Source organism: Durio zibethinus, chromosome 6 (genome assembly GCF_047325235.1).
Source record: "Durio zibethinus cultivar Kanyao isolate XHJ-2024 chromosome 6, ASM4732523v1, whole genome shotgun sequence".
Taxonomy (NCBI): domain Eukaryota; kingdom Viridiplantae; phylum Streptophyta; class Magnoliopsida; order Malvales; family Malvaceae; genus Durio; species Durio zibethinus.
The window spans coordinates 13,089,486-13,117,415 of NC_143167.1; the positions used below are offsets into that span (position 1 = coordinate 13,089,486).

General features: G+C 29.6%; 1 protein-coding gene across 1 annotated transcript; it reads right to left on the reverse strand.

The window, feature by feature from the left end:
- Nucleotides 1–16,292: 16,292 nt before the first annotated feature.
- LOC111285795 (phytoene synthase 2, chloroplastic-like) lies at nucleotides 16,293–17,391 on the reverse strand. The gene is made up of 3 exons (XM_089763347.1): nucleotides 17,156–17,391; nucleotides 16,874–17,066; nucleotides 16,293–16,530 (listed from the first exon to the last, which is right to left on the reverse strand). Exons 1-3 carry the CDS (start codon nucleotides 17,377–17,379, stop codon nucleotides 16,366–16,368), a joined length of 582 nt encoding a protein of 193 aa, XP_089619473.1. The 5' UTR covers nucleotides 17,380–17,391; the 3' UTR covers nucleotides 16,293–16,365.
- Nucleotides 17,392–27,930: the final 10,539 nt, after the last annotated feature.

Consider the following 27,930-nt stretch of genomic DNA (forward strand, 5'->3'; position numbering starts at 1 on the left):
TTTCTTTGTTTTCTGTAAAATGTTATGAAAAGTTATAAACAACATTCTATTCTACCATAACTAATTACTTTTTCAGCTTAAATGATTAAAATAGTTACTTATAAAAATGAAACCTTATACACAACATTCAATATCTTTTTACTATTTTCTTTAGTTTTTATTGTCTTTAGGAAGTTCTCTAGAATAGTGATACACATCAATCATACTAAAAAAAATAAAAAAAAAAGGACTCCAATTATGCTACATTGACAATGGTCCATAATATAACATATAAAAAAATACTTCTTTTTTGTATCACATTTAATTAAAAATTATATCAACAGAAACTCACATTTTATACATATAACTTACTTTCAATGCAAAACTACAAACTTTGATAACATTATCATTAACAAAATAATCTTAATTAGAATGAAACAATGGTCCTATACAATCTCAGGTAATTAGTTGGTTCTGTAACAAAAAAAAAAACTATCCTCTCACCCTCGGACAATCATAGTTGTAACCTAAACTGCAATCCTATTGGTTATACTATAAAATCCTCAAATCTGTGATTTATTACTACCAAAACAAAAAGCTTTATAAACATTTGCAATCCTAAAATTATTTCTTTCCTTTTCCTTTTACTATTTCATTAATTGTAAAAGATAAAGGCTTCTGTGTTAAAATAACAAGATAGTAACTATTGTGAAGAAGAGAAATGATGAACTGTCTCATATGGGAGTGGTAAAAGTAGCAAAAAAGGATAAATGGTAGTATTTTAGTAGAAAATGACTAGCAATCTAAAAGTTCTTTCTTATTCAAAGTTAATATAGTCATTCTTCCTTTCAACATTATTATATAATCAAGGTGCTATTGCAAAAAAACATTAATTTTTCTATGTTTTGATCAAGTTATTTCATACTAAGCTAATAGATTTTTGGCAAATTATCTATTAGATCAAGTTATCTCGCAATGAGTTGACAATATGTTGCTAGATTATCTAACTAATACTTTGTAAAAAAAAAATACACTTCTCATCTTATAAATATCATAAAACTGCAAATGCAAAATTCTAATGTTTCCAGCAACAATGAAAACATTATTCAAAACCTGCAACATAATTCTTGAACAAACTTCATTCTCTTATAAAAGAATGTTACAAGACATATACCATACAGATTTCATAATTTCTCTAAGAAAATCGTTACCTCTTTTATAAATGCACCTATTCTAGTCTTAATTATTTGCTTTATAGTTGTAATTTTCTTAGAAAACAACCATATTCACCCCAAAGTATACCTAGACTGCATGCATACATCCATAAATAACTTAATGCAACATGACATATTTCATTGAAAGGAATCAACAAAAAAAAAAAAAGGTCAACATTTTAATGTTTATTTGAAACATTGTCTTCAAGCAGAGGAATGTTCTATAAATCCATAGATGAGGAATTAGAATTTAGATAGAACCCTTGAATTCTCTTTTCCAATTTTAGATTCTTGTAGTTTTGTTTTTGATAGGTGTAGGTCTTGTAAATCCATGAAATGCTAACCTGTTACTCATAATTATTTCAATTAACAATAATGAACTCAGTAAACCTAATACCTAATCTATATCTATCCACTAATTCTATGAATACAACACTTTTCCTAAGCCATCTTCAACTTATCGAACTTCATTCTTTGGTTATAAACAATTATTCTTCATTAACCATACTTATAAATCACATTAAAAATAGATAATAAATCAAACAATTCAAGTACATCCACAATGCTCAACAACATCATTGAACTTAAAATTATAAGAAAATCACATTCAAAATAAAGGCTTTTAAACAATACATATCAAACCTTTATACTTTTTACTAAAACTCTAAATAATTCCTAATAACATCAAAATCCGACAATTAGTTTCTTGGCTATTTAAATTCATACGAAAATGTCCAAAGTAAAAAGCAAAACTAATAAAAACAACAAAAACTCATTTTCATCCAAGATGACAACATGCAAAAATAAAATCTTGAAAAAAAAAACACATTCACAACAACATGCAAAACTCTTAATCACAAAACCCAAAAACCCATTCAAACTCCATTAAAGAAAATTACAATATGTAAAACAAAAACAGTGGCAATGAAATAAATAAAAAAAAAAAGCAAAAACTCACATTTAATGAAAAAATAAAAAAGAAAAATTTTTTTACCAAAAAACAGCTAAAAAAAACCAAAAATCAAAGATAAATGAAAAACAACTCATAAAAAAAAGCTACCTTACATGCCACAACAAGTCTATTTCAAACACAAATACAAATAAAAAAAAAGAGCTTTGAAATAGAAAGGATGAACACTTGTGAAAAATAGAAACAGTAAAGACAATAGGTGTTAAAGAAACTGCTTTATCCTCTACTAGAGTCAAAGATAAAACAACCAAAAAATGAAACAGAAATGCCAACCAATAAAACTCACTCACTATAAAAGAAAAAAGAAGGACATGTGACATCTTTAGTTCTTTAAATGATTCTTTTTATATAGGGTTATATAGATTATTATTATTATTATTATTATTATTATTATTATTATTAACCTAGTTAAATAATCATAATTTATTTTTTTAATAATTTTTTGACCCTATCCTTTTAAATAATTTAATTATTTAAATTTTATAAGATACATATTTAAAACTACTTCTCTTAAAGTTTCTAAAAATTTTTTTTTTTCATATTTTTATCAATAATAAATATAACTAATAAAAAAATGAAAATTAAAAAGTTTTCATCAACATATGTCAAATAGTGACAAGTCTATTGAAACCATAGGAATATCACTTATTTGTAATTGTTTTTGTATCATCATTATGTTGGAGTTATTTTAAATTTATTATTTTAGGAAATAATTTAGGAATGGGTTGGTCGATTTTTTAGGAAGATCTTATCATGGACTCACTATTCAAGCAATTAAAGGATTTTTATCCTTGATAACTCTTGTAATAACGGGAATAAGCAAAACAAAGAAAGTAGATTGGATAATTTTCTAAGTTAAAATTACTCTTATGTGCATGAAAAGTAAATACAGTGTATCAAAAAGTAAGTAAATTGTAATAAAATTACAATATAAGTGTGGTTACATTGTGTTTTTGGTTTCAGAAACCCATTTTATATCATTTTAACTTAGATTTATACAACTAAAATTAAAGAATAAGAAAACAAAAATCCTAACTATCTCCTAGTTGTAATTGTTGCCACCTTCCTTGGCTTTATGTTACCATTTATGATTGAAATTGTTTTGTATTATTTTCCACTCCATGTAACTACTAAATAAATTTCAGCTTCAATCTTTTTTGAATCCTTTACCTTCAAGTCAAAATATCTTTTGCATGAAGAGTAATAACTATCCCAGATGAAGGTTACAATTTTTTTATCATATGTAGTAAGTCACTATGAATTCAATCTTTTTGAATTCTTTTTTATTCCTTTATTTTTTTTTCAGCCAATGAAAGAAACAATATTATAGATAACAACTCTTTACAAATTTCCCGTATTCATGTAGTAGTAGAAAATTGTGAATATGATATCTACTTTAAAAAACTCTAATTCACCAATTGTCTCTTCTATATCAGTTAATGAGGTGTTGTTAGCCCTTTTCTACTCAAAATCCCAACCAATGAAGATGAAGGTTGCTAAAGCCAACCTAATTCGTACATTCCCATTCTTTTCTTGTCTCATAATCAATGCAAATTTCTTTTCTGGTATACCTTCCATAAATGCATAACATCTTGTAGTATAGGCCTAAGTCTCCAATTTTTCTTTTCTTTTATGTTGTCTAAGTTGTTAAATAGAACTTCTGAATCTGTCTCTATAATTACATTTTAGAGCTTTTTTTTAACAACTATTTCCACTAGTAGAATCCACCTTGACTATCCTCTTGGCACCTCTAACTAACTTGCCTCTATCATTTCTTATAACCAACTAATACTTGCCTTTTTAGTTTCTCTATAAAAGGCTGCATCATAGTTTACTTTTAGCCAACCTTCCTTTGGCTATAACCACTTTGCTTGATTGTCTATGTTTAAGCTTATATTCCTCTTTATTACCCCTTTTTTTTATATTTTTACTAAACTAAAAAACAATATTCTTTGCTCTTAAAATAGAAAACTTTATATCTAACTCTTTCTTTCCATTGTTTAGCTCACACCTTGTTTTTTAGATTATCCAATACGTAAAGGCCACTGTGATTTTCATATGATTACCTCCCTCTTTAACCCTATCCAGATTTTCAAAAGTTCAAAGCAACAATTTTATCAAAAGTAGTTAATTTTTTTATTTTCTTTAAGTTTATAACAAACCTCCATCTATCTTCCTCTAGTCCAACCACACTATAGAATAATATGTTTCATAGTTTTTTTTTCCATAGATTCAAGTTTGAAAGAAATACATTCAAGCATATTCTCCATAAGAATGCCTTTACCTAATTACTAGGAACATTTAATTTTCACATTTCTTTCCATACCTTTACATCAATCACATTTGAGCTAGAAGGATTCATACTACTACCATCTTTTACACTTTTTCTTCAAAGTCATGTATTAAGTTTTCAAAGTATATTCTCCTTTTAAATATGGAGCCCATACTACTTCATCCTAGCCTCTTTTACAACTTAGACATATCTCTCGGTTTAGCTTAGACAAATCTTTTGGTTAGCTACCTTTTTTTTTAAAATGTTAAACATCCAACTTAAAACTAATTGGGTGTAAGTCAAGGGGCTCAACTTGAATATAAAACTAAGGCTATGAAAAATTTATTAGATGTGAGATAATACCACACTAACATGCCTCTATTACGTGTAGGCAAAGACAGAATAAGCCTTCCACATGACAAATTAGGAAAGGGCAATGAAAAGAAAGTCCTGGTTCTGATGCCATGTTAAGCATCCAACTTAAAATCAATTGACTATAAGTGGACGGACCCAACTTGAATATAAGATTTCAGGTGTCATAATGTTTAGATCTGGGGACCTATCGCTAGACATTAACTTAAAGAGTCATGACCAATCTTTTTTTTTTTAGGTGTGATTGACCACCTAAGGAATCTATCATTTCAAGGAACACCTAAGCATGACTAAGGGTCCCGACAAGAATAGGTTCGGGTCTATTAAACATAACAGGGTTCGAGAGTTCAGAGTTCGGTTACGAGTAAGAAAAGTTATAGCACCCTTACAATGCCCATCGAAAGATGGTACTACCTCAATCTCATGTTATCCATTAAGCCTTAAAAATTTTATCAAGTATTTAATTATTGGAAATTATTCTTAATTAATTCCAATACTTTTGGCAGAAAATTAAAAAAAATTCCTTCACCTCAACAGTATACAAGAAAATTACTGTTTTTCTTACAGAGGCTCTATCGTCAGATTATTTAACATTAAAAATTTTCCAAATAGAGAAAAGAATGATGATTCAATTTTTAATATAGATCCAATTTTTATTTTATAAGAAAAAAACTCATGCTTTTATACAAGAAAAATTGATACTTTCAACTTTTTCTTAAAGCATTTTAAGGTTTTATTTTTTTTTAAAAATTAATACTTCAACTTTTTCTTAAAAATATTTTTTTGAAAATTTTATTTTTAAGAAAAATTGATATTTCCAACTTTTGCTCAAAAATATTTTTTTTAACAATTTTATTTTTAAGAAAAATTGATACTTTCAACTTTTCCTTAAAAATATTTTTTTGAAAAATTTTATTTTATATTATTTTATATATTTTTTAAATTTATTCATGCAAAAATATTCTTAAAAATAAACACATAAAAAATAAAATAAATAAATAAATAAATACAAAAAAAATCAAAATGGCTTGGCTGGAGAGTTGGCATGGCTCGACTCGAGACACAAAAAGCAGCTCGAATGCTCGGCTCAAGAGAAAATCTGCCTAGCTCGGCTCGGCTTAGTAGCAAGGTTTGTGAAGTAGGTTGAAGCGGGTCACACTATGGGTTGAGTAGCCCCAGGTGGAAACGTGTAGATCTTGGTCTTTTTTAAATGCCCAAATGACGTCACTTTGAAGAGGCTATAAAAGCCCAAGTTTCAGCCCTCTGTCTCAGATCTCTCCTTCTCCTTCTCTATTTTTTCTTTTATTTTCTCTCATTCTCTCTCTAGAATCAAATGAATTTTGGTTGAATCTCTGTCAGATTCTAGAAAACGTTGCCAGAATCTAGATTGGTTTGCCTAAAGTCCATAAAAAAATTCAATCGACTTTGGAATATGGGCTGAATTCTGTGAAGCTTGCCGAAAAATTCAACCTACGCTAGAAAACACACAAAAAAATTCAACCGGCATCAAAAAATTTTATCAAATTTTGAAAATTTTCCAAAAAATTTTCAAAAATTTTTTCTTTTAAAAAAACTCCAAAAATTTTTTTTCTCTTTGCTTGCTATGTTTTTGTTTTGATCACCCTAATTTCCCTATTTTGTACTTTCTGCCTAATTTATTGTTGTGTAATCTTCGTGTTTCTATTTTTTCTCTTCTTTTTGTGTTTTCTTTTATGTTTTCTATGTAGTCAAGCCTATATTTATAGGGTCTCAAATCCAAGAACCCTAAACAGAATGGGATTTCCATCCTTTTTAGGTTTTACTTTTGAGTTTTAATCCAACTTAAAATTCCTCACCCAGTCTTACCCAAATTCAACCCCTATTTTTTTCATTTTTCCCATTTTTCTCCTTTTATTATTTTTTTTATTTTTAACAAAAATCAAATGTAGACCCCGGACAGATTGAAGTGTCTACAACTGCCCTTTTTTGCATATTTTTTGTGAAACAGGAATTGTGCAAAGATGTAGATAACCCCAATCAACTTGATACATCTCTTTTCCTTTTTTTTTTTTGTTTTTTGAAAAAGGTAAACAAAACTCCTCTAAACGAAGGCTCAACGACTTTGAAAAAATAAATTGCTCATCTAAATAGAAGCACCACGACTTCAAAAAAATAAATTGCTCCTCTAAACAGAGGCAACACAACTTTGAAAAAATAAATTACTCCTATAAATAGAGGCATCACGACTTTGAAAAAAATAAATTACTCCTCTAAACAGAGGCACCATGACTTTGAAAAAATAAAAAGCTCATTGACGATCATGTCTAGAGGAGTCATAGATCAGATCTGATGAAATTTGTAATGGGAACTCAAAGATTCACAATTTGAGTTAAAAAATCAAAGGTTCAGATTCGCAAGAACCTTTCAGCTTTGCAAGAATTCACTAAAATTTGATTATCAGAATTTTAATTTCATAAGGATTCAAATTTGCAAAATCTCAAGATTTGCATTTGCAAATTGCAAGATTCGCATCCAACATTTAAAGATTCTCATTTGAATTTTGGAGATTCACATCCAAAAGTTCAAAGCTTCTCAATCGAGTCCAAAGTTCACAATTGACAAATTTGGGATTCACATCTAAAAAGTTTAAAGCTTTTTGTTTGAATTTTGGAGATTCACATCTAAAAGTTCAAAACTTTTCATTCTAGTTTGACGATTCACATTCGATGAACTTTAGAGTTTCACACCTCAAAAATTTTTATTTGAAATTCAAAGATTCTCATTTGAGTTCGAAGATCACATTCGATAAATTTTGGGTTTTACACCTCAAAAATTCTCATTTGAAATTCAAAGATTCTCATTTGGGAACTCAAAAATTCTCATCAAAAGATTTTCAATTTTTTTTTCAAGCGACTCAAAATTGTGCAACAATAAATGTCATGATCAATAATGCAAATGTTTTCTTAATGATGCAAATACAACAATCTAGATTCTCATAATGCCATATTCTTAACCATGATTTAAATATTTACTGTATAATGTAAATGCGTAGCCAAACCAAAGTTTCAAATATACTCCAAACAACAATGCAAATGCAATGCATGTAATGTGGATGTCAATGTCATGAAATTCTAATCAAAATGTGGTAATATAGTCTTCAAGACTCCATCATCTCATGTTTTCTCCTTGTTTAGCTTCTCAACACTTTGGAACAAGTTTCATCAACTGATCATCATTATTTTCATCACTTGACCACCATTCATAGGCTTCTCAGCACTAAAAATTCTAGAACAAGTTTTGTCCATTACCTTACATCATTTAATCACGACTCACAGGCTCCTAAATACTAGCAATTTTAGTGTAAATTTTATCCATTGACCCACATTATTTTCACCATAATCATAGGCTTCTCAATACTAGCCATAAATTTTATCGTCTGATCTATATTATATTCATCACTTGATCACCATTCACAGGCTATGTCGATCAATTCATCTTTATATTCATCACTTGATCATATCATCTTTTCAATTTTTGCCATCTCTTCATTTTATTGGTTAATCCATTACTATATTCATCATTTGGTCTCACCATGTACCTTTTTAAATCATCCATTTTAGGTTTTTACCATATTTTTTTCTCCTTTATCATCTTGGATTTCTTTTCAAAGGAATGCAAGACTCTTTTATGCACATTGTCATTCATTTATCATCATTTTAAATCATGATAAATATAATGTAACCATATATTTTCTCGATTTATTCTAAGGATGTAACAATAAATGAGAACAAAGTGAATTGGAAGAAAGGTAATCAATGAGGAACGAGTTTAGTATAAAAACAAATGGGGCAGAAACAAGTTTGAAGCAGGTCATTGGGATGTGTGGTATATCCAAACAATGAATATTCAAACAATTCTAAACATTAATCATAATTCTTTTTCAAAAACTCATTTCATTGATTATCGAAGTCATTTTGAGCTCATTAAACTTTGCCCCATCTTTGAAGGATCTTCAGATGTTTCTGATCTCTCATCTATGTGTACTATTTATCCAACTTTCAGTTCAAAGTTTTTCTACCCAAATTGCCCTTTTTAGATTTTTAATTTGAGTCTTTCTTTTTTCTTTTTTCTCATTTTTTTCTATTTTTTCATTTTTTTATTTTTTTCATTTTTTCATTTTTTCATTTTTTCATTTTTTCATTTTTTCATTTTTTCACCCATTATTGATATCTTTTCCACATCAATCTTTAAAGCAACGAAGCATGATTTTGTCCTTCCATCACGAGGATACCTTAGCCCATCATATGATTATTTAATTTGAGCATTCATACTTGATCCAAATAGACTTTAAAAGGTTATAATATAGGCCATGGTGAGGGGTCATGAAAGAAATGGATGAAATAGGCTTAAAACATATGTTTAAAAGGTTTAAAACTAAAAGATCATCACTTGATGCAGCTTGGCATTTTGCCCCACTCTACATCATTTCACTAGTTTTTTCTTTTCCATCTCATTCCTCATAAAAAGGCTCTTATTACTTTACCCAAAATCATGTGTGACATTTATTTTTTTTTTATTTTTCTTTTTGAGACTTTTTGTGATCTTTAGGCTCTTTTCTTTCTAAAAAATTATCCCTCAGTATGAAGGGTGATCCTTGGTTAAGGTTCTTTTAGAAAAGAAAATCATAACAGGTTCAAAGGGGTAACAATGAATGATTTTTCAAATGATAAAAGAAAGACGATCACTTTTCATCTCAAATGTGAATGCTTTCCTTGAACATCATCTATTGAGCAAAAATAAGCTCACGAATCTGTATAAAGGATTGCACATCTTCAAGACATATTAATTTTACATCTGCTAGTAGTTGGCTTCTTTTACTCAAATAATCTTCTCAGATCAATGTGAATGAGTTCTCAAAATTAAATCCCAAAATTATTGCTATCATTGTCTAAATATTCATCATTTGAAATATGAAAATGGGAATGAAAAGTTATAAAAGGTAACAAAGCATGAAACAATGGTTGAATAAAAGAGAAAATGTAATGAAATGCATTAACTTGCCTTTATAAAAATCATAACAAATGAAATCCTATGGCCTAATAGAAATCCTCACATTACTTTGAAAGAAATTTTAAAATGACAAATGACTTCCAATCAGCCTTAACATTCTTTTTCTTTCCAAAATTATGCCCCCATAAGACCAGGTGAAGAATATTTCTTGTTATCTGGCCCCCTAATTCATTGTAGCTTCCCACGTTTTTTCGAATCAATGTGTTTTTGATTCTTACTTAGAGCATTAACGTTATGATTAGGCAATGATTGCCACTAACATTAGGTGTTGTTACTCCTCATTGATCAAAACTTACGATTTTATCCTTGATCAACTGTTGCACCTTATGCTTTAGAGTAGTGTAATTTTCAGTGGAATGGCCAGTAATTCTATAGTGGTAGTCATAGTGGGCTGTAGGATCATATCACTTAGAATAGGATGGCTTAAGCGGCTCCACATGACTGGAGGTGATCAAGTGGCTGTTAAAGAGCTCTTGGTATAACTCCGTATAAGTCATGAGGATTGGATCAAATACGAGTTTTTCTCAAGTAATTCGTTGCTCTTATGAACCATTTATTAAGCGAACAGGATAAATTTGAGGTCTTACAAGAGGTTGAATGTTAAGGTTGTATATGAGAGCTTGGGGGCTAAAAACATATTGGTATGTGGATGAGTAAGATGGTTGTGGTATGGGCTGGTATGGGTAGGATAAAGTATTGTTCACAACAGGATAGTATGGAAAGTAACTTTATGGATAAGGTTGATATCCCTTGAATTGTCTGTTAAAACTCACAACTTAAGCTTTGGTCTTTTTCTTCTTTAATGCCTTCCTAGTTTTGCCCTCTTTCAACTTGCCATTTTTAATGGCATTCTTAATGATTTCGCCTGAGATCACTATGTCAGTAAAATTTTTTATTGCATTCCCTATCATCTTTTCATAATAGAGGGATTTTAGGGTACTGACAAATAATACTATAGTTTTTTTTACAGTCAAAGGAGGTTGCACCTGAGTAGCCATGTTTCTCTACCTCTGGGCATATTCTTTAAATGACTTAGTCGCATTCTTTTTCATATTCTGTAAGGAAAGGCGATCGGGGGCTAAGTTTATGATATATCGATATTGACCGATGAAGTCATAGGTCATATCACTCCAAGAACGAATATGAGTCCATCCAGTTAGATATATCTCCTAGCAACAGAGCCAATAAGGCTATCTTAGAACACATGCATCAACAGTTTCTCGTTATTAGCATAGGCTATCATCTTCTGACAGTACATAGTAATATGGGTCTTTGGGCACTTTGTGCCACATATTTCTCAAACTCTGACATCTTGAGCTTCAGAGGAATAACCATATCTAGTACTAAACAAAGCCCAACAGCATCCACTGAACCATAAAATCTAAGTCTTTCCACTACCCGTAGCCTTTTCTCTAATAAATTTATCTTCTGTTCAGCTTTTAAGGCTTATAAAGTCTCATTCTCCTTGGGCCTCAATTTTTCTTTCTCTTTTGGATCATCAAAATTAAGGACTGGTATTGGTTCTATTGCCTTTTCAGTAAAGATAAGATTTATATAGCTTTGGTACTATGATGGATTTGAGACTGATGGCATTTCAGGGTATATGTATCCTACAGAATGGGTGAACTATTGTGATAGTAGACCTTGTGCGGGTTGGGCTTGATGTGGCTCAAAACTAAAAAGGTACAATAGGTTATCCACCTCTTGTGATGTATGGTATTGTTGGCTAGTACTTTCTTCTATACCTTTTTCCTTTGTTTAACTTGTTCAAAGCTTTCAAAATCTTATTCAACTCCCCTTCTAGCTTCTCTTGGGCTTTCTCTATCCTCTTAAGACGATTGAAATTTTCTTATTCCATCTGTCTAGCTGGAGCTCTTGTATTGTATTGGTGAGTGAGGTTCTTGCTTGGTGGAGCTATCCTTAAACCTTGAACACCATAATTATGATAAAAAATATTATGCTTTATGCATGATATGATAATACATGAATGAAATGCACATTTTCATGGATGTAAGTATGAGATGATGTATAGAATGAAATGATAATGATGCACGAAATTAAATGATATGATAATGATGCATCGAATGAAATGAAAATGATGCAGGTGCACAAAATCAAGCAAACAAATTGGTTAGATCATAAACTATTCCTTCTTGTGTCTTAACTTTGGGTTACATCTATCACTGGGTAAGAATGGCTCCATCTTAGGGTTGGGTTTTTAGAAGTGAACTATATACTATGTTAGGTGATTTTGACCACTAAAGGTTCTTCAATTGTTCCTTACATCATAATCCATCACAGACTAGCAAGGCAATCTAATCCTCATCCATTACATGCTATAAGTGAAAAAAGTTCAATTTGTGGGAGTATTTCTTTAGTCACTGCGAAGGCATTAAAACCTCACGAAAGCATAGGTACTTTACTCCCTTCTAGAAGGATGAAGCTCAGGTATAGAGCTCATGTTATGCACATGTATATTGATGACATGGTTTGCAATATAGATAAATAAAATGAATGGATAAAAAAAATCCTTACAAAGAATTCAATTTTATTAGGCTTTTTGGATAACACAAATTTATTTGCTGGCTTAACTCTTGACTTGCCCCCAGCGGAGTCGTCAAACTGTCATAACGTCTAAATCCGGGGATCTATCGCTAGACATTGACTTAAAGAGTCATCATCAATCTCTTTTTTTTTTAGGTGTGATTGGTCACCGAAGGAATCTATTCTTTCAAGGAATACTTAAGCTTGACTAAGGGTACCTAAAAGAATATGTTAGGATCTATTAACCAAAATAGGATTCGAGAGTTCAGTTACGAGTGAAGAAGGTTATAACACTCTCATAATACCCATCGAAATATGGTACCAGCTTAATTTCGTATTATCCATTAAGCCTTAAAAATTTTACCAAGTATTTAATTATTAAAAATTATTTTTAATTAATTCCAATACTTTTGGTAGAAAATTAAGAAAAATTCCTTCACTTCAAGAGTATATAAGAAAATTATTGTTTTTCTTGTAGAAGCTCCATTGTTAGATTATTTAATATTAAAAATTTTCTAAAAAGAGAAAGGAATGATGATTGAATTTTTTATATAGATCCATTTTTTGTTTTATAAGAAAAAAAAAACTCATGCTTTTATACAAAGAAAATTGATACTTTCAACTTTTTTAAAAAATATTTTTTTGAAAATTTTATTTTTAAGGAAAATTAGTACTTCCAACTTTTTCTCAGAAATATTTTTTTTAATAATTTTATTTTAAAAAAAATTGATACTTTCAACTTTTCCTTAAAAATATTTTTTTGAAAATTTTTATTTTATATTATTTTATATATTTTTTAAATTTATTCATGCAAAAATATTCTTAAAAATAAACACATAAAAAATAAATAAATAAATACAAAAAAAATCAAAACGGCTCGATTGAAGGGTTGGCTCAGCTCAGCTCCAAACATAGAAAATGGTTCGAAGGCTTGGCTTAAGAAAAAATAGGCTCGGCTCGACTCAGTAGCAAGGTCTATGAAGCAGGCTGAAGCGGGTCGCATTACAGGTCGGGTCGCCCCAAGCGAAAACGCGCGGATCCTGAACTCTTTTAAATGCCAAAATGACATCGTTTGAAAAGGCTATAAAAGTCCAAGTTTCAACCCTCTATTTTAGATCTCTCCTTCCCCTTCTCTCTCTTCCTCTTTTTTTTTTTTTCTCTCCTTCTCTTTTTAGAACCAAATGAATTTTAGTTGAATCTCCGCAGGATTTTGGAAAACATTGTCGGAATCTAGGTTGGTTCATCGGAAGGTCACTAAAAATTCAACTGGCTTTGAAATCTGGGCCAGATTTTGGGAAGCCTGTTGAAAAATTCAACCTGCGCTTGATAACTTGCCAAAAAATTCAATTGGCGCTGAAAAATTTCGTTGAAATTTGAAAATTTTTCAAAATATTTTTAAAAATTTTTTCTTTAAAAAAAAACTTCGAAAAATTTTTTCTCTCTACTTGCTGTGTTTCTGTTTTGATCACCTTGATTTTCCTATTATGTACTTTCTGCCTAATCATTGCCGTGTAATCTCTGTGTTTCTGTTTTCTCTCTTCTCTCTGTGTTTTTTTTTGTGTTTTTTGTATACTCAAGCTTATATTTATAGGGTTTCAAATCCAAGAACCCTAAATAGAATGAGATTTCCATCCCTTCTAAGTTTTACTTTTGAATTTTAATCCAACTTAAAATTTCTCATCCAATTATACCCAAATTCAACTCTTATTTTTTTTTATTTTTCTTATTTTTTTTCCTTTTATTATTTTTTATTTTTAACAAAAATCGAATGTAAATCCCGAACAAATTAAAGTATCAATAACAAAATATTAAAAATTTATTAAATATGAAATAATATCATACTAACATTAAATAATCATTGCTCAATCTTTTCAAACGTCACTTCTAAGCTACCTTCTTAGGCATATTATTATCTATTAAACCTGGGAAACTCAACTTTTGCCCATTCAGACCAGTGATCCAATTATCACACCAAATTCTTATATTCTGTTTATGTCCTACCTGCCATAGAAAGATGATCTTTAAGAAAATTCTACCATCCATAACACTGCTCAAGGCCTATGAAGCTTTGCCCCTTTTGTAGCTGTCAAAACAGAAATGTCAGACGTAAAGTCCTTTCAAAATTTTCACCCATAAGATCTTAAGACTTTATAACACCCTCCAACATTGTTTTGCTAGCAAAACTCTATTAAATAGCTCTAATTCTTTCAATTCCAAACCCTCAACCATATTTGCTTTTGTTAATATTGCCTAATTTTTCCAACGAATTTTTACCTCTTTTATCTTTTTGCCTCCAACAGAAATTAGAAACAATAGAGTTTAACTCCATACACACTTTTGAAAATTTGATACAAGACATAGTATATATCGGTATGGCACTAACTACTACTTTTATCCAAATGTCCTTACCTCTCATTGAAAAAGTTAGCCGCTTCCAGTTTTTAAGCTTTGCCAAGACCCTTTCTTTAACATACCGCAAAACCTCCTTCTTGAGCCTTCCTTATCGACCTAGCATTCTTAAATATGTTTTAGGATTAACAGCTACCTTGATCCTCATGCACTTTTCTATATATTTTTTTTAAAATTTCTTTGGTTACATTATTGTTGAAAATTAGGCTTGATTTCTCCAAGTTCACTCTTCGTGCAAAAACTTGGTAATATGTTTGAATTATTTCAATTTTTTTTTTTTTTGCAATTTCTAATATTAGCTTCTAGAAAAAAATTGTGAATCATTTGCAAAAAACAAATTAGATAAAAGTAGGGCAATATCTTTTAAGTTCAACAAATGTATATGATTAGTGGAGATTCCAATTTGAATCATCTTATATAGGACATCTATTAATTAAGAGGAAAAGATAAGGAGATAAAGGATTTCCCTGTCTAAGAGCCTTGGAATGAGAAAACTTACACATTCCATGATCCACCTTGTCCAAGTCTAATTACCCCAATTTAGCAAAATGGCTTGAAAAACCCGTCATTCTATCTGATCATTTGCCTTGTTCATATCCACCTAAGAGAAGAATTCTTGATGAAACGAGAGAAGCTCTCACTTTTTGGAAAAGACAAGTTTAGTCTTACCCTTATCCTTGTGTTAAATTTTATACTAGCTCAAAATTTGTAACATCTAGTAACTTCCCATTATACTAGACTTTTTCCAGCATAGTTGATTACCATAAGGAGGGATCCAATCTGACTTTAATTTTACTAGTATTGATTTCGGTCCATCATCCGTTACTCCGAAACCATCAAACTTTTTAATAATTTCAAATCTTTAATCTCTTTGCTTCAATTTCAACCCAATTTATTCTAATAATAATTGGTCTTAATGATACTCCAAAGATTTTAGGCCCTATTGGTTTGGGCTTTAATTAACTAGTAAATCACTAATTAATTTGATTATCAACCCAATACCCAATAATTATTTTACTTAGATTGAACTTAATTATGTAATTTATGAGCTAAATTCTTTGGCCCATTTTATGGATACTTTTGGGTGTCAACATAATGATAATTAATGAAAGAAAGTAGCAAATTATATTGGATTAATCTTATTATAATGAATTTATATTTCATGTATTGTCAATTTATAAATATTATATATTATTAGAGAACCACATAATAACACCTCATAAAATAATTTTAAATATATTTTTAAGATCAAGGGTATTTTTTTTTTTACTTTTTAAATTTTAAAATAAAATTTTTAATAAAATATCATTATATGATTCATTAACAACATATAACATTCATAAATTAAAATTTATCAAATATAAACTCATCTATAATTGATACCATTGCAAATTAATATATGGAGAATTCTTAAAAAGATGAAGTAGCATTTGATTTCACTTCAAATAATTTTTCCTCTCCATTTTTCTTATATACGTAACATTATCAAATGCTATTGTTTCTTACATAATCTCTATCTCAAACATATTTAATGACAATAATGCTGAATTTTGTTGTCAGCGACAGCTCAGACCAGGTTTTGATAAAGCTCTAGTGTATGCTACGTGTAACGTGAGAAGTTTCTTAGTCCTACCAACATATGCTCGTTTTGTCAAGTTATCATAATCGTTATCCTCGATTGCATCCAGAATCTTTCGATACAATAGCAACGATGACCAAACCTGAAAATTTTCAAACTGTTAGAACTTATTCAGACTTTCATGAAAGTGATGTTCCATGTTATGGAAATTTTAATATGAATCTTTTTGTTTTTGTTATTCAATCATCGGCTTGACTGCTCAATCGGTGTGAGATTCAAAGCTATCTTTTAAGACCGTGACAAAATGCATGCATTAATTAAATCATTGAACCAAGAAATGGATTGTAATTTGTAAATGTCAATTTCTTATGTAGTATTGCTATAGTTTATAGTGTTTTTTTTTTTTTTTTTGGTTTTAAACTACCTATGATGCAAAACAAGGAGCTAGATTTTTGTGTCTGTTCGAATGTGACAAAGTGTATTACCGGCCAGCGGCTATCCTTGTCAAGCTGTGAAGCTCCCTCCTCAGCTAGATTGAAAAAGAATCTTGCCCTTATAATTTGCTCTTTCATGAAATCTCTCCAGGCACCAGTTACCTTTCTGGAGAACACATCCTTGTCGCATAAACCAAACTGTGCAAGCTCATCTTGAGGAAGATAAAGTCTCCCCTTCAAAGCACTAAGAAAAAAAAAAAAGCGCAACTTGAAGTAAGTTGGGGATTTGAACAAGATATACTTATGAAGTTCATGAGTAACATAAGGACTTACTCTTCCCCTACATCTCGAAGTATGTTTGTTAACTGATTTCCAATGCCCAAGTAGAGTGCCGCGTTATATATAGTATGAGCAGAAACAGGGGACTCTGCTGCAATTCCCCTAACTGGAACACTCATCAAGCCAACAGTTCCTGCTACATAGTAGTAGTAAAGATAAAGCTCTTGAAAATTTTTATAGCGAAATTTTCTTGTGTCCATTCTCATGCCCTCAATCATGTCCCTGAAAGGCTATATATATGGGAGACAGATAATTCCTAAATTAGATGGATTTTTCCAAATGCTCCATGCTTGAAGTTGTATTGAATGCGTATATGGCATGTTAGGCACAATAATCATGACAAATGATTGATTCATTCTACAACAATCGATCAAATAAACTTTGAATGATTAGATTAAGCAGATGGTTCTGGTAGCAAACGTCTCTAAAATACCTTAATGTCCAGGGGAAAGTTAACAACGGTGTCGGATAGTGCTGCATCTAGCATGTCATAGGGGCGTCCCTCAAAGATGTCTTGCAGTCTCTCTTCTCACTTATCAAGAACAGCAGAATTCGTGTAGTCTGCATTCGGCCCGTCAACCAGTTCATCCGTCCTCCTGCACCAAACTGCAGCCACATATTTTCAGTCGCAAAAATAAAATACTTGAAAAAATTTTGGAATTAAAGAAGTATAACCCCTTTCCTCCAAAGCCATGAAACACTAAAAGTTGCCAGTCAATTTCTTCCTTTTCATTTTTTTAATGGAGAGGGAGAAAATAATCTCAAAACCTAATTACCATAAATTGCCCATATGGCCTTCTGCCGCTCTTCTGTCATCAATAAGGTGCCTGCATTATAAGCATCAGAAACATCAAACTCATACTCGTGTGTTCTAGATATATAACAAGCCTCATGTTTAAAACAAATGCAAATGTGCATATTCATAAGATGTTCCTTTTGGCAGAAAAGGTTTTAAACTTGAAAGAAGCTGAACTGATCAATCGAGACTATTTAAAACTCTTGGATAACTCTTTATAAGTTGATGGAGAGAAGGGAAATGAGGACGAGGTTCGACCTAGATAGAAAGTCTTCGCATATTCGGCGCAAATGTTCCTACACTTTTCGTAGGCTTCTTCAATGAACATTGGATGAAACTGCGGTTTTCTAAAGTTGCGTAACTTTGCTAATTTGTTAGGCCAAGATTGCTTGCTGACAATTTCTTGAACTTGTAAATCAGTGTGAGGAATGCCTTGCTTTGTCAATCCGGGGAAGGTGATTGATATTTTTGGAGCTGTGATCACTTCTGCTCTTGCCGTTGTGAACATGGATTTTGGAAACTGTAAGCTTCCGTTGCTCGCTCCAATGCAAGGTTTAGATGTAAGTGATAATATTATACACATCTCGCAATTCTAGCAAGATTCAGGAGACTGATCAGACTGGAAAGAGAGATTAAATATTGGGAAAGGTATCAAGATCGAGAAGTAAGTTATATAGAAATGCCTCCCTTGCTCACTTGAATAGCGAGATTGTTTGATACATAACCTGCATATATTATGCTGTTGGCTCCGAATCTTTTATTTCATGATCTAACTGGTCAGAAGTTTGTTCACTTGTATTTGTTCCTTTGTTGATCAATTGTCAATAAAAGATGTGATTAAAAGGGGACGTTCAACATAATAAGAGAGTCTCGGGAACATTAAAAAAAAAAAGATGTTTCCCATCGATTTACATCACTCAAATGGTTTGTAGTCAGTTTCTTTTCTTCTTCCAAGCTCCAATCATTTTTTTTTCCAAAGAGCATAGTATTATATATATATATATATATATATATATATGATATCTCCGAACCTTTAGCTTAATAATTAAAAAATGTTTGAAGAGATATTAAAAATTTAATTTCAAATCAAGTTTTTTTTTACTTGTATTAAGATTTTATTTTTTTGATGCAACAAAAAAATAGTATTATATATGACAACGTCGATCACATCTTTTGTGAATATTGAGTTGGACAAAGATGCAGGATTTGTGGGCACCAACCTAGCCGAGCATTGTCGGCAACCCCTGTCCTGTTTTGGAAACCAGATGGGAATCTTGATCTTGTTCGATGCCTTGTTACAACTTTCAGCTCGATTTTGATGGTCATGTCCTCAACGATCTGGAATCTAGTTCAAAAGGCTTATTCTCCTAGGAGCGGAACTATACTTTTCTTTTCGGATGGACAAGGTGCAGGAAGCAACAAGGCATATTTTAACTGTGAAATAAAATAATAATAATAAAATACTAAAAAATTCTTGAACTATTTTATTTTTTTAAAATAAGTGTTATATTTTTATTATACATAAATAAATTTTATACTTTTATTTATTTTTAATATTTTTTATTACAAATAAAAAAATAATTTATGTTAAAAGTTTATTTAGGTACATACAAATTAAAAATTTAACTATTTATTTAGATATAAATTAAAGATAAATAATTTATTTAATTACAAATTAAAGATTAAAATTTTATTTATATAATAACGATATAAAATTTATTTAAATAAATTATAAAATTCAAGAGCTTATTTATTATTTTACAAAAAAAAATTCAAATTAATCTTTACTGCAGTGGTGACAAACAATTATGATTTGGCTCCATTCTTAGGTTTAGTCTGCGTCTTTTGTAAAAGGTTTTACCTTTGAAATTTACCAAAGATCTTTCCTTTTTTCTTTTTTTTTTACTGTAGAGCAAGACAGAACAGGAGACTACAGAGCGTTAATAAACGAAGAATGCCAAAAAAAGATAAGACATTTTTTTTATGTTTTTAGAAACTAGTTTATTTGACACGCACAAGTTGACAATACGGTAATATTATTATCTGAAATTAAATTGTTATTAAAATAATTTTATCTCTATTCTTTAATAATAATATAATAATAAAATATTTTGATTGTATAGTGTAAATCGATAATTAATATGTCAAATAATTAAACTAATTTAATTTATTTAACTTGAATAAATGGTTTTACGTTAAACCAAAAAAAGAACTTGCAAGGGAGTTTGCAAAATTTTATTTATAAGACAAAATATATTATCATTTTATTTCAGATTCTCATAATTTGATGATAATTCACTTATATTATATATGTGCTTTGTTTTGTGTTTTTTATTTTTTATTTTTATTTCTGATCAATGACATATCAGAAGGCAAGATTTAAAGGAATTTCTTCACCGGAAATTCGTTAAGGTTTTTACTAAAAATGATTTAATAAAAAATTTAAACTAATAAATTAATAAAATTTAATGATAAGATTGATGATATGTAAAAAAAAATATTAAAAAATTTATTTATAATTTAAATTTAATTATTACTTCTCCAACGTAAAAATTTTATTAAAATTTTTAATAAAAAATGCTAAAATATTGAAAAAGTTCTTGTATATTTTTGGTTTTCTTAAATAAACTTTTTTATTTTGATTGTACTTAAATAAATTTCTATACTTTTATATATATTCTTGCAAACCTTTATCGCTAACAAAAAAGTTAATTGTCGTCAAACTAAGTATCAACTAGCATTTTACTGCCCCTTGAAACATTACATGATATGATGACATGATTAAATGGTATCGAGTTGAATTAAGATAATTGAGAAAAAAAAAATGTAATCACCAAATCAAGAATAAGGAATCACCATTTTGATATCAAAATTAATTAATATGTAATGAATTACCAAATTAAGATATTCAAAAGCAAAGCAAACATATATATTTTGTAATAAATGTCAAATTTTTTTACACAAAAATTCTAAATTTGTATCTCTTAATTTTATTATATAAAACACAATAAATTTTTGGTTGTCTAATATTTATATAGATTCTTAACTTTTGATTTTTTTTCCATTTATGTTCTTTACAACCATTATTTATTAAAATTTATTAATACCTTTGGTTTTCGAACGTTTATATTCTGATCTTTTTTTTTTTTTATGACTTATGGTTTTCCAAAATTTTTTTTTAAAGATGAAAATATGGTTTTCCAACTTCTTTTTAAAGGATGACATGTGTATATAAGTGTATTTTATATCTGTATTACATTTTCCATTCATAATAATGAGGTTTGTTTTTTTATAATGTTTGTGTTTTATAATTTTTTTTATCTTTTAATCAGGATTTATATTTTTTTATTTGATATTTCAATTCTTTTAACCGATTGATGTATTTTTTAGTGTTTGTATTTTTATTATTTTTTAATTTTTTTGTTATGATCATTTTTTTTTATTTCAAGTTTGCATTTTAGCCGATTGGAATTTGTTAGGATTGTTAAATTAACTTTTGAAAGAAATGAGAATGTTTAGCTTTTATGTTTATTAATTGTGAGGATATTTATAATTGTAAGACTAAATATGGCGTTACATAAAAATAATGTTGGTTAATAAAAAGTTATGTAAATAAATTTATTTTTGTTAAATTTATAAATATTTAATTTTATCTGAAATAATTTAACACTGTTAATCTAGATTCGTTTTTATGTAATGATACAAAATCTTCGTTTTTCAAGCCTGCTACTTTATTCATGCTATCCTAAAATTGGAAGTTTTAAAATGATCCATTTTTTTGGCCCGATTAAAGATCCAATTTGACCATAATCAAGGCTTGACATTGATAAAAATGAAGGCCCAACTAGGGGCTTGTTTGCAAGCCAGACAAAAAAGGAAAGAAAAAAGCCCAAATTGGTCATTGAGAGGTAATTGAGAGGGGCCCATGCATTTGGGAGCCCAAGAACAAACCCAAGAGGGGAGGAAGCCTATAATGGAGAGTTCTACCGTTCTTGCATGGGATTCTTCATGGACAAAAGAAGAGTTCACGTGATACAAAACTAAAATAAACAAAAAAGGGGGTGAAGTTTAAATGGCAAAACCAAAAAGCAATAAAGAAAATGAAGCTTGAGAATACCATTTTAAGACCTGCATATAAGGAGACAAAGAGGACAGCATCGGCAGGGGACAAGCTAAAGGTTTGAGCACCAAAAACCTACAGAGAAAGAAGACAAAGGTTAGTGGCCAGTAATAGGCAGGGGAGGGAGAGAGAATGAAGACAAACCAAGAGGAGACTTGAGGGAGAAGGTTGAGGCATAATAAAAAGGGGAGTTGAAACGCATACAGGGGACTTTTTTTTTTGGGAGTTTAGGAGAAGGGGGGTCCGCCGAGAGGTGAAGAAAAGCAAAAAAAAAAAAAAAAAACAGAAATGATAAAGGTAACTCCTTTCTCCTTTTTTCTTTGTCAATGCATATGACATATATTCTGCTCAATGTATGTAGCTGGAAAATAAAAAATGGACTCAGGTAGTCTCTAGGTTCCTTTTTTTTAAATCCTCGCTTATATTGTTTAAAGCCGTGGCTTTTCGTTCCTTAGAGAGGTTCCTAGTTTCTTCTTGGATATGCAATGACGATAAATTAGGCTAAAACGTCCAAGGATTCGGTTTTCTTGCACATGTTGCATGTGGCCTGGGTTTGTCCCTAGTACATAGGAATTGAAAGCTTTTAAGTCATGCTTTTTCAAAGTATTCAGGACAAGAAGAAAAGGGAAAGAACTAGGTTATAGTGCTGAAAAGGAAGGTCATGCCTTGTTGCCTTGAAGGCTTTTAACTCTCATGTTTTCAATTTTCTTTGCATGCTGACCAAAGGTTTTGAGGTTCGCGTGCATGTTTTGAATTCTGTTTCTCTTTGGGTTGTTGTACATGCTTCCAACTCCATTTGGCTTTCTGCATTTTCTGTTCTCCTTCTCCTGCATGTAAATGACTATAACTTAAGCTAAAACATCTAAGGATTCGATTTTCTTGCATATGTTGCATGGGGTCTGGGTTCGTCCCTAGTACATAGGAATTGAAAGCTCCTAAGCCATACTGTTTCGAAGTATTCAAGACAAGAAGAAAAAGGAGAAGAAATAGGTTATAGCGTCGAAAAGGAAGGTCACACCTTGTTGCTTGGAAGGCCTTTAACTTTCGTATTTTCAATTTCCTTTGCATGCCGACCAAAGGTTTAAGGGTTCACGGGTTTGTTTTGAATTCTGTTTCTCTTTGGGCTGTTGTACATGCTTCCAACTTCAAGTGGCTTTCTGTATATTCTCTTCTCATTCTCTTGCATGTTGGCTTGTTGCATGAAAACACAAAACTCCCTCTTTTGACGGGCTTCAGGCGAGGTGTTTGTAAATAGAAAGCTCAAACATTTTTTTTTTCTTTCATGTCTGTGCCTAGTTGTGTCGCGTGTAAAAGGAAGTTTAAAACTTCAATGTATCTACTGCTTCTGTTATTCTGCTCCATGGCCGAGGCTTGTAGGAAGGCCTGAAAATTTTAAGTTTCCTCCATGTGTGCGGGTAGAGTGGTACAAATGTGGTCCTCTTTTTTATTTTTATTTATTATATATATATTTATATATGTGATAATAACGTATGAACATCAAAAGCCAACTTGGGTCCATGATGGTAAGGTTGCATGGAAAATTTCTCCTTTGCCTTCTTTTGTTTAGCTCAAAATCGGATAGATCTAGAAAGTTCCTTTTAAGTGAAATTTTATAATTAATAAATTTTTATAAAGCCTAAGGTTGATTCCCAATAAGGTTTACTTCCGTGTATTTAATTTTAATCATGACTATGCATATTATTTTTTATATTATTTATTTTTAATTGCAAGTTTAATTTTATACATTTTTAATTTCTTTATTGATTGAATTCCTATGCTTGTTTTAATTTAATCTTTTATACTTAAATCTATGTTTGGCACATTTTATTTTTTATACACTTTAGATTTATGTAAAACAAATAACAATAGTAATAATAATAACAATGATGATGATGATGATGAAAATATCAAAGGATGAGATTTTAAGGAAGCTCGAGTTATGATTCTTTAGAATTTCTAGGTGAAAATGTTTTTTTAGAAAAAATATTACTAAAGTAATAGAGTATTTAGAAAAATATTTAATATGAAAGATTTTCATTCATTTAGTTTCCTAAAATTATATTAAATATTGATAAAATAATATATAATTACTCTTTTAGTAATGAAATTAATATTATGATTAATTAATTTTATCTTTCAAAAAAGTTAATTCATTAAAAGTAATAATCAAAACTAAAAATTAGGATTAGAATAAAAATGAAATAAGAAAAGAAAAAGTAAATGAAATTTTCGAGAATGAGATTCTAAGGAGGTCTGAGTAAAGATTCTTAAGAAATCTTTAGATAAGAAAATTCTTCTAAAAGTACTGTCAAAGTATTAGCGTATCTAAAAAATTTTTCAATAAAAAGATTTTCTTTACATTGTTCCTTTTTAAAAATTATTAATAATTTTGAAATAATTAAGGGATTAAAACAAAATTAAAACGAGTAACAAAAAATATAATACAAAGAAATTGAGTAATATATATTTTTTTGGTGCACATATTTTACCTTATTGTTAGCATTACATAATCTAGAGAGTAAACAAAATTTCCGATGATGGGAGTATGAGAAATTCTAGTAGTAATTCTTAATAATTTCCTAGGTAAGAAAAATCTTTTAAAAATTACTAAAGTATTAGAACATTTAAAAGTTTCTTTTTAATATGAAAAACTTTCATTTTATCATTATTTTCTTTAATTTCAGTTTTTTTAATAATATAAAACTATGTTTTTTTTAGGAAATAAATCTATTTATAGATATTATTACATTACTTTTAAATGCTAATAATTGTTATAAAAGCAAATGAAAAATCTTCAAGGATAAGATCTAAAAAAAATTCGAGTAGTGATTTTTTAGTAATCTTTAGGTAAGAAAATTTATCTAAAATGCGGCTAATGTATTGGAACACTTAGAATAATTTTCGATAAAGATTTTTCATTTTTTTCCTAAAAATGGCATAAGAAATGAATTTTTACAAAACATTGTTTAATTTTTAAGTTATAGATATCGTATTTTACAATTTGCTTACTAAATATAAATATTGAAGATAAATATGACTATTGAGAAGAGAATTTTTTAGAATTCCGAGTAGAGATCTTAAAAATTCTTTAGATGAGAAATTTCCTATTAATATTGCCAAAGTATTGGAATATTTTTAGAAAATTTTCAATATGTAAGGTTCTCGTTTATTTTTCAAAAATAAAAAAATATATACTAAAAAAATAACAATATGTTTTTTTTACTATATATAAAATGTAGAAAATTAAATTTTAAATGCCAAAATTAAAACAATTTTGGTCTAAATCAAAAGATAGCAAATAATTAATTGGTATCATTTTTAACAAGTGCTATGGGGGTGCTAATTATTCCCCATGCGTAATCGAATCCTAAACCAAAACTGTTTCCTAGGCCCAAAAATTATCTTTTTGATAAAGCTTTAATTAATTTTAAGGTTTTTGTTAAAATGATAAATTTTAATAGGTGGCCAGTCACATCTAGCCAAAAAAATATTGGTGGCAACTGCTTTTTCTTTTCAAATTTATTTAGCGGTCTCCAAAATCATTACGATAGCTTGGTGACTTCGTTAGGGATATCATTTTTTTAGAGAGTTAGGCCAAAAATTAATAATGTGCTATCTTTAATTTTGTTTTAATGGTCTTAATTGGTATTTAACCTTAATTTTCATAATTTTAATTTTTTCTACTAAAAAAAAATAATAATAATATAATAATAATAATAAGGAAAATGAAAAATTGCATTTCATTTTACCCATGTCATTTATTTATTATTTGCTTTTTTATTTAATGCTTCGTATGTATTATTATTGTTATTATGAGGTGCTTAGAATAAGGATTATAATACTTTGTTCCCTTATTCACTCACAACACATTCATATCATGCATGAGCTTTATACCTGAGCTTTAACTCTCTTAGGAGGGAGTAAAGTACCTAGGCTCTCGTGAGGTGATAACCTCCGTAATGACAAGTGAAATACTTACACTTAAATTGAACCATTTCTATTTAAAACTTGTAATGGGTGAGGATCGAGGTGCCTTACTAGTCCAAAGTGGACACCAATGAGAAATAGTTTGGGCACCTTTTAGATGCAAATCAATCTAAATCAAGCATATAGTAAGCCAAAAAGGTCGACTCTATGTAAAGCCATGTCTACCCTCTGTAGATCATCCTTAAAAATTAAGACAAAAAAATGGAACATTTGTATTGTAATACTTTTCTAAAGAAAATCATAAATGTATGCATTCATATTTGTTTTGATTTTTTTTTTAAATACAATAAGATCTTTATCTCATTTCCTTTTCTTTTTCTAAAAATAATATAAAGAGAAAACTCTTCTTTTTGTTTCTTTCATTTTTCAAGCTTTTATTACTATTTATTATTATTTATTATTTTCATTTTTTTATGTACTAACTTGTTGTTTTTTCCTCTTTTTGTATTTCTTTGCATAAATTACATTGGCATACTATAATAATATAGTGAGGTATTTTCTCTGAGATATCTTTTAGCCAAGTTCTTTTCATGTATCCCACAGTATTATAGATTTGTTCTTCTTTTGTAAGCACCCTTTGTGAATCTTACAATGAGGTGCATGAATGGTTTAAGAAAACTCAATAAAAGGAAAGGGATTGTTTATTTGTTGGTTTTGTGTTTAGATTACCAAAAAAAGTGCATCTGAATTTTACACATAATAACTTAGAAGATTTGGCTACCATATGGAATCGGATGAGTAAAGCTAGAAAAAAAAGTTTTATGAAAAGTATGGGCAGATTGCATCTCTTATCTCAATAGTGATTAAGGAGCATTTGATTCAAACAGCCATTCAGCTTTGGGACCTATCATATAGATGTTTCACAATTAATAAGGAGGATTTGACATTGACCACCGAGGAATATTCGATCTTGGTGGGATTAGAATTAGAGTACCCTGATAAGATATATGTAAGAAAACTAAAGTCAGGGTACCGGAAGAAGATAGCTAAATTGATGGGAATAAAGGTAGAGGCCATAGATGCTTTGACAAAAGATAAAAGCAAATGTGCTAACTTACCTTGGCATTTTTTTTGTGATTTCATTTTGGGAAACTCGAAAGATGATCAAGGCATAGCAGTGTTTGCCTTAGCAATTTACAACATGGTGATCTTTCTAAAAACTTTAAGGTACAATGAACTAGCGATAGTTGATCTATTAGGTGATTAATCCTATTTTAGCCATCCTAGTTGAGACAATTAGGTCATTGAATTTTTTTCGTTGGGACAAAGAGCATTTCATAGGGAGTGCATATCTACTATTTGTTTAGATAAAGAACCATTTCATATGCAAAAAAATTGTTTTTTCCAAGCCTTATTTTCAAAATAGAGCCCTAGTCAAAGAGTTTTGCTAGAGTTAGTGGCCAACATTAAAATTCAAAGAAGAGTAGGTAGTGTTTTTTTGAAGACTTATTAGTTATCAGGTCAAATGGATGGCACCATGGATGCCTCATGTGCCTATGTTATATCAAGGTGGAGATGATTCATAGATACTACTTTTGAGATTGTGGAGAGTGGTAAGTTATGCTCCACTAATAGTGTTAAAGAAATTCGATGCAAAGCAGTTTATCCCTACAACACATGGACTCGCTTAAGTAAAGTTTGCTTATGGAGAACGGGTTCATCAAGAATAATGGAATAATCAATGATGGTATTAAAAAAAACTCAGAGGCTAAGATTATGACCTATCCTTAACAAAGTCACTCTTAACTATTTAATTTGCAAGGTAAAGTATCCAATAGATATTGTGCTCCCTTCATGTGATTTCTCATTTCAACAAGTTGACCTATGGGCAAAAAAATCATTGTTAGAAGTTGAGCTTGTAGGCAA

Excerpts from the sequence above, each read along its gene's own strand:
- LOC111285795 (XM_089763347.1), bottom strand. The coding sequence starts at position 17,379 with ATGATTGAGGGCATGAGAATGGACACAAGAAAATTTCGCTATAAAAAT. Across the intron at positions 17,067-17,155 it reads CTTCGAGATGTAGGGGAAGA|TGCTTTGAAGGGGAGACTTT; the intron begins GTAAGTCCTTAT and ends TTTTTTTCTTAG. Across the intron at positions 16,531-16,873 it reads ACAAGGATAGCCGCTGGCCG|GTTTGGTCATCGTTGCTATT; the intron begins GTAATACACTTT and ends GAAAATTTTCAG.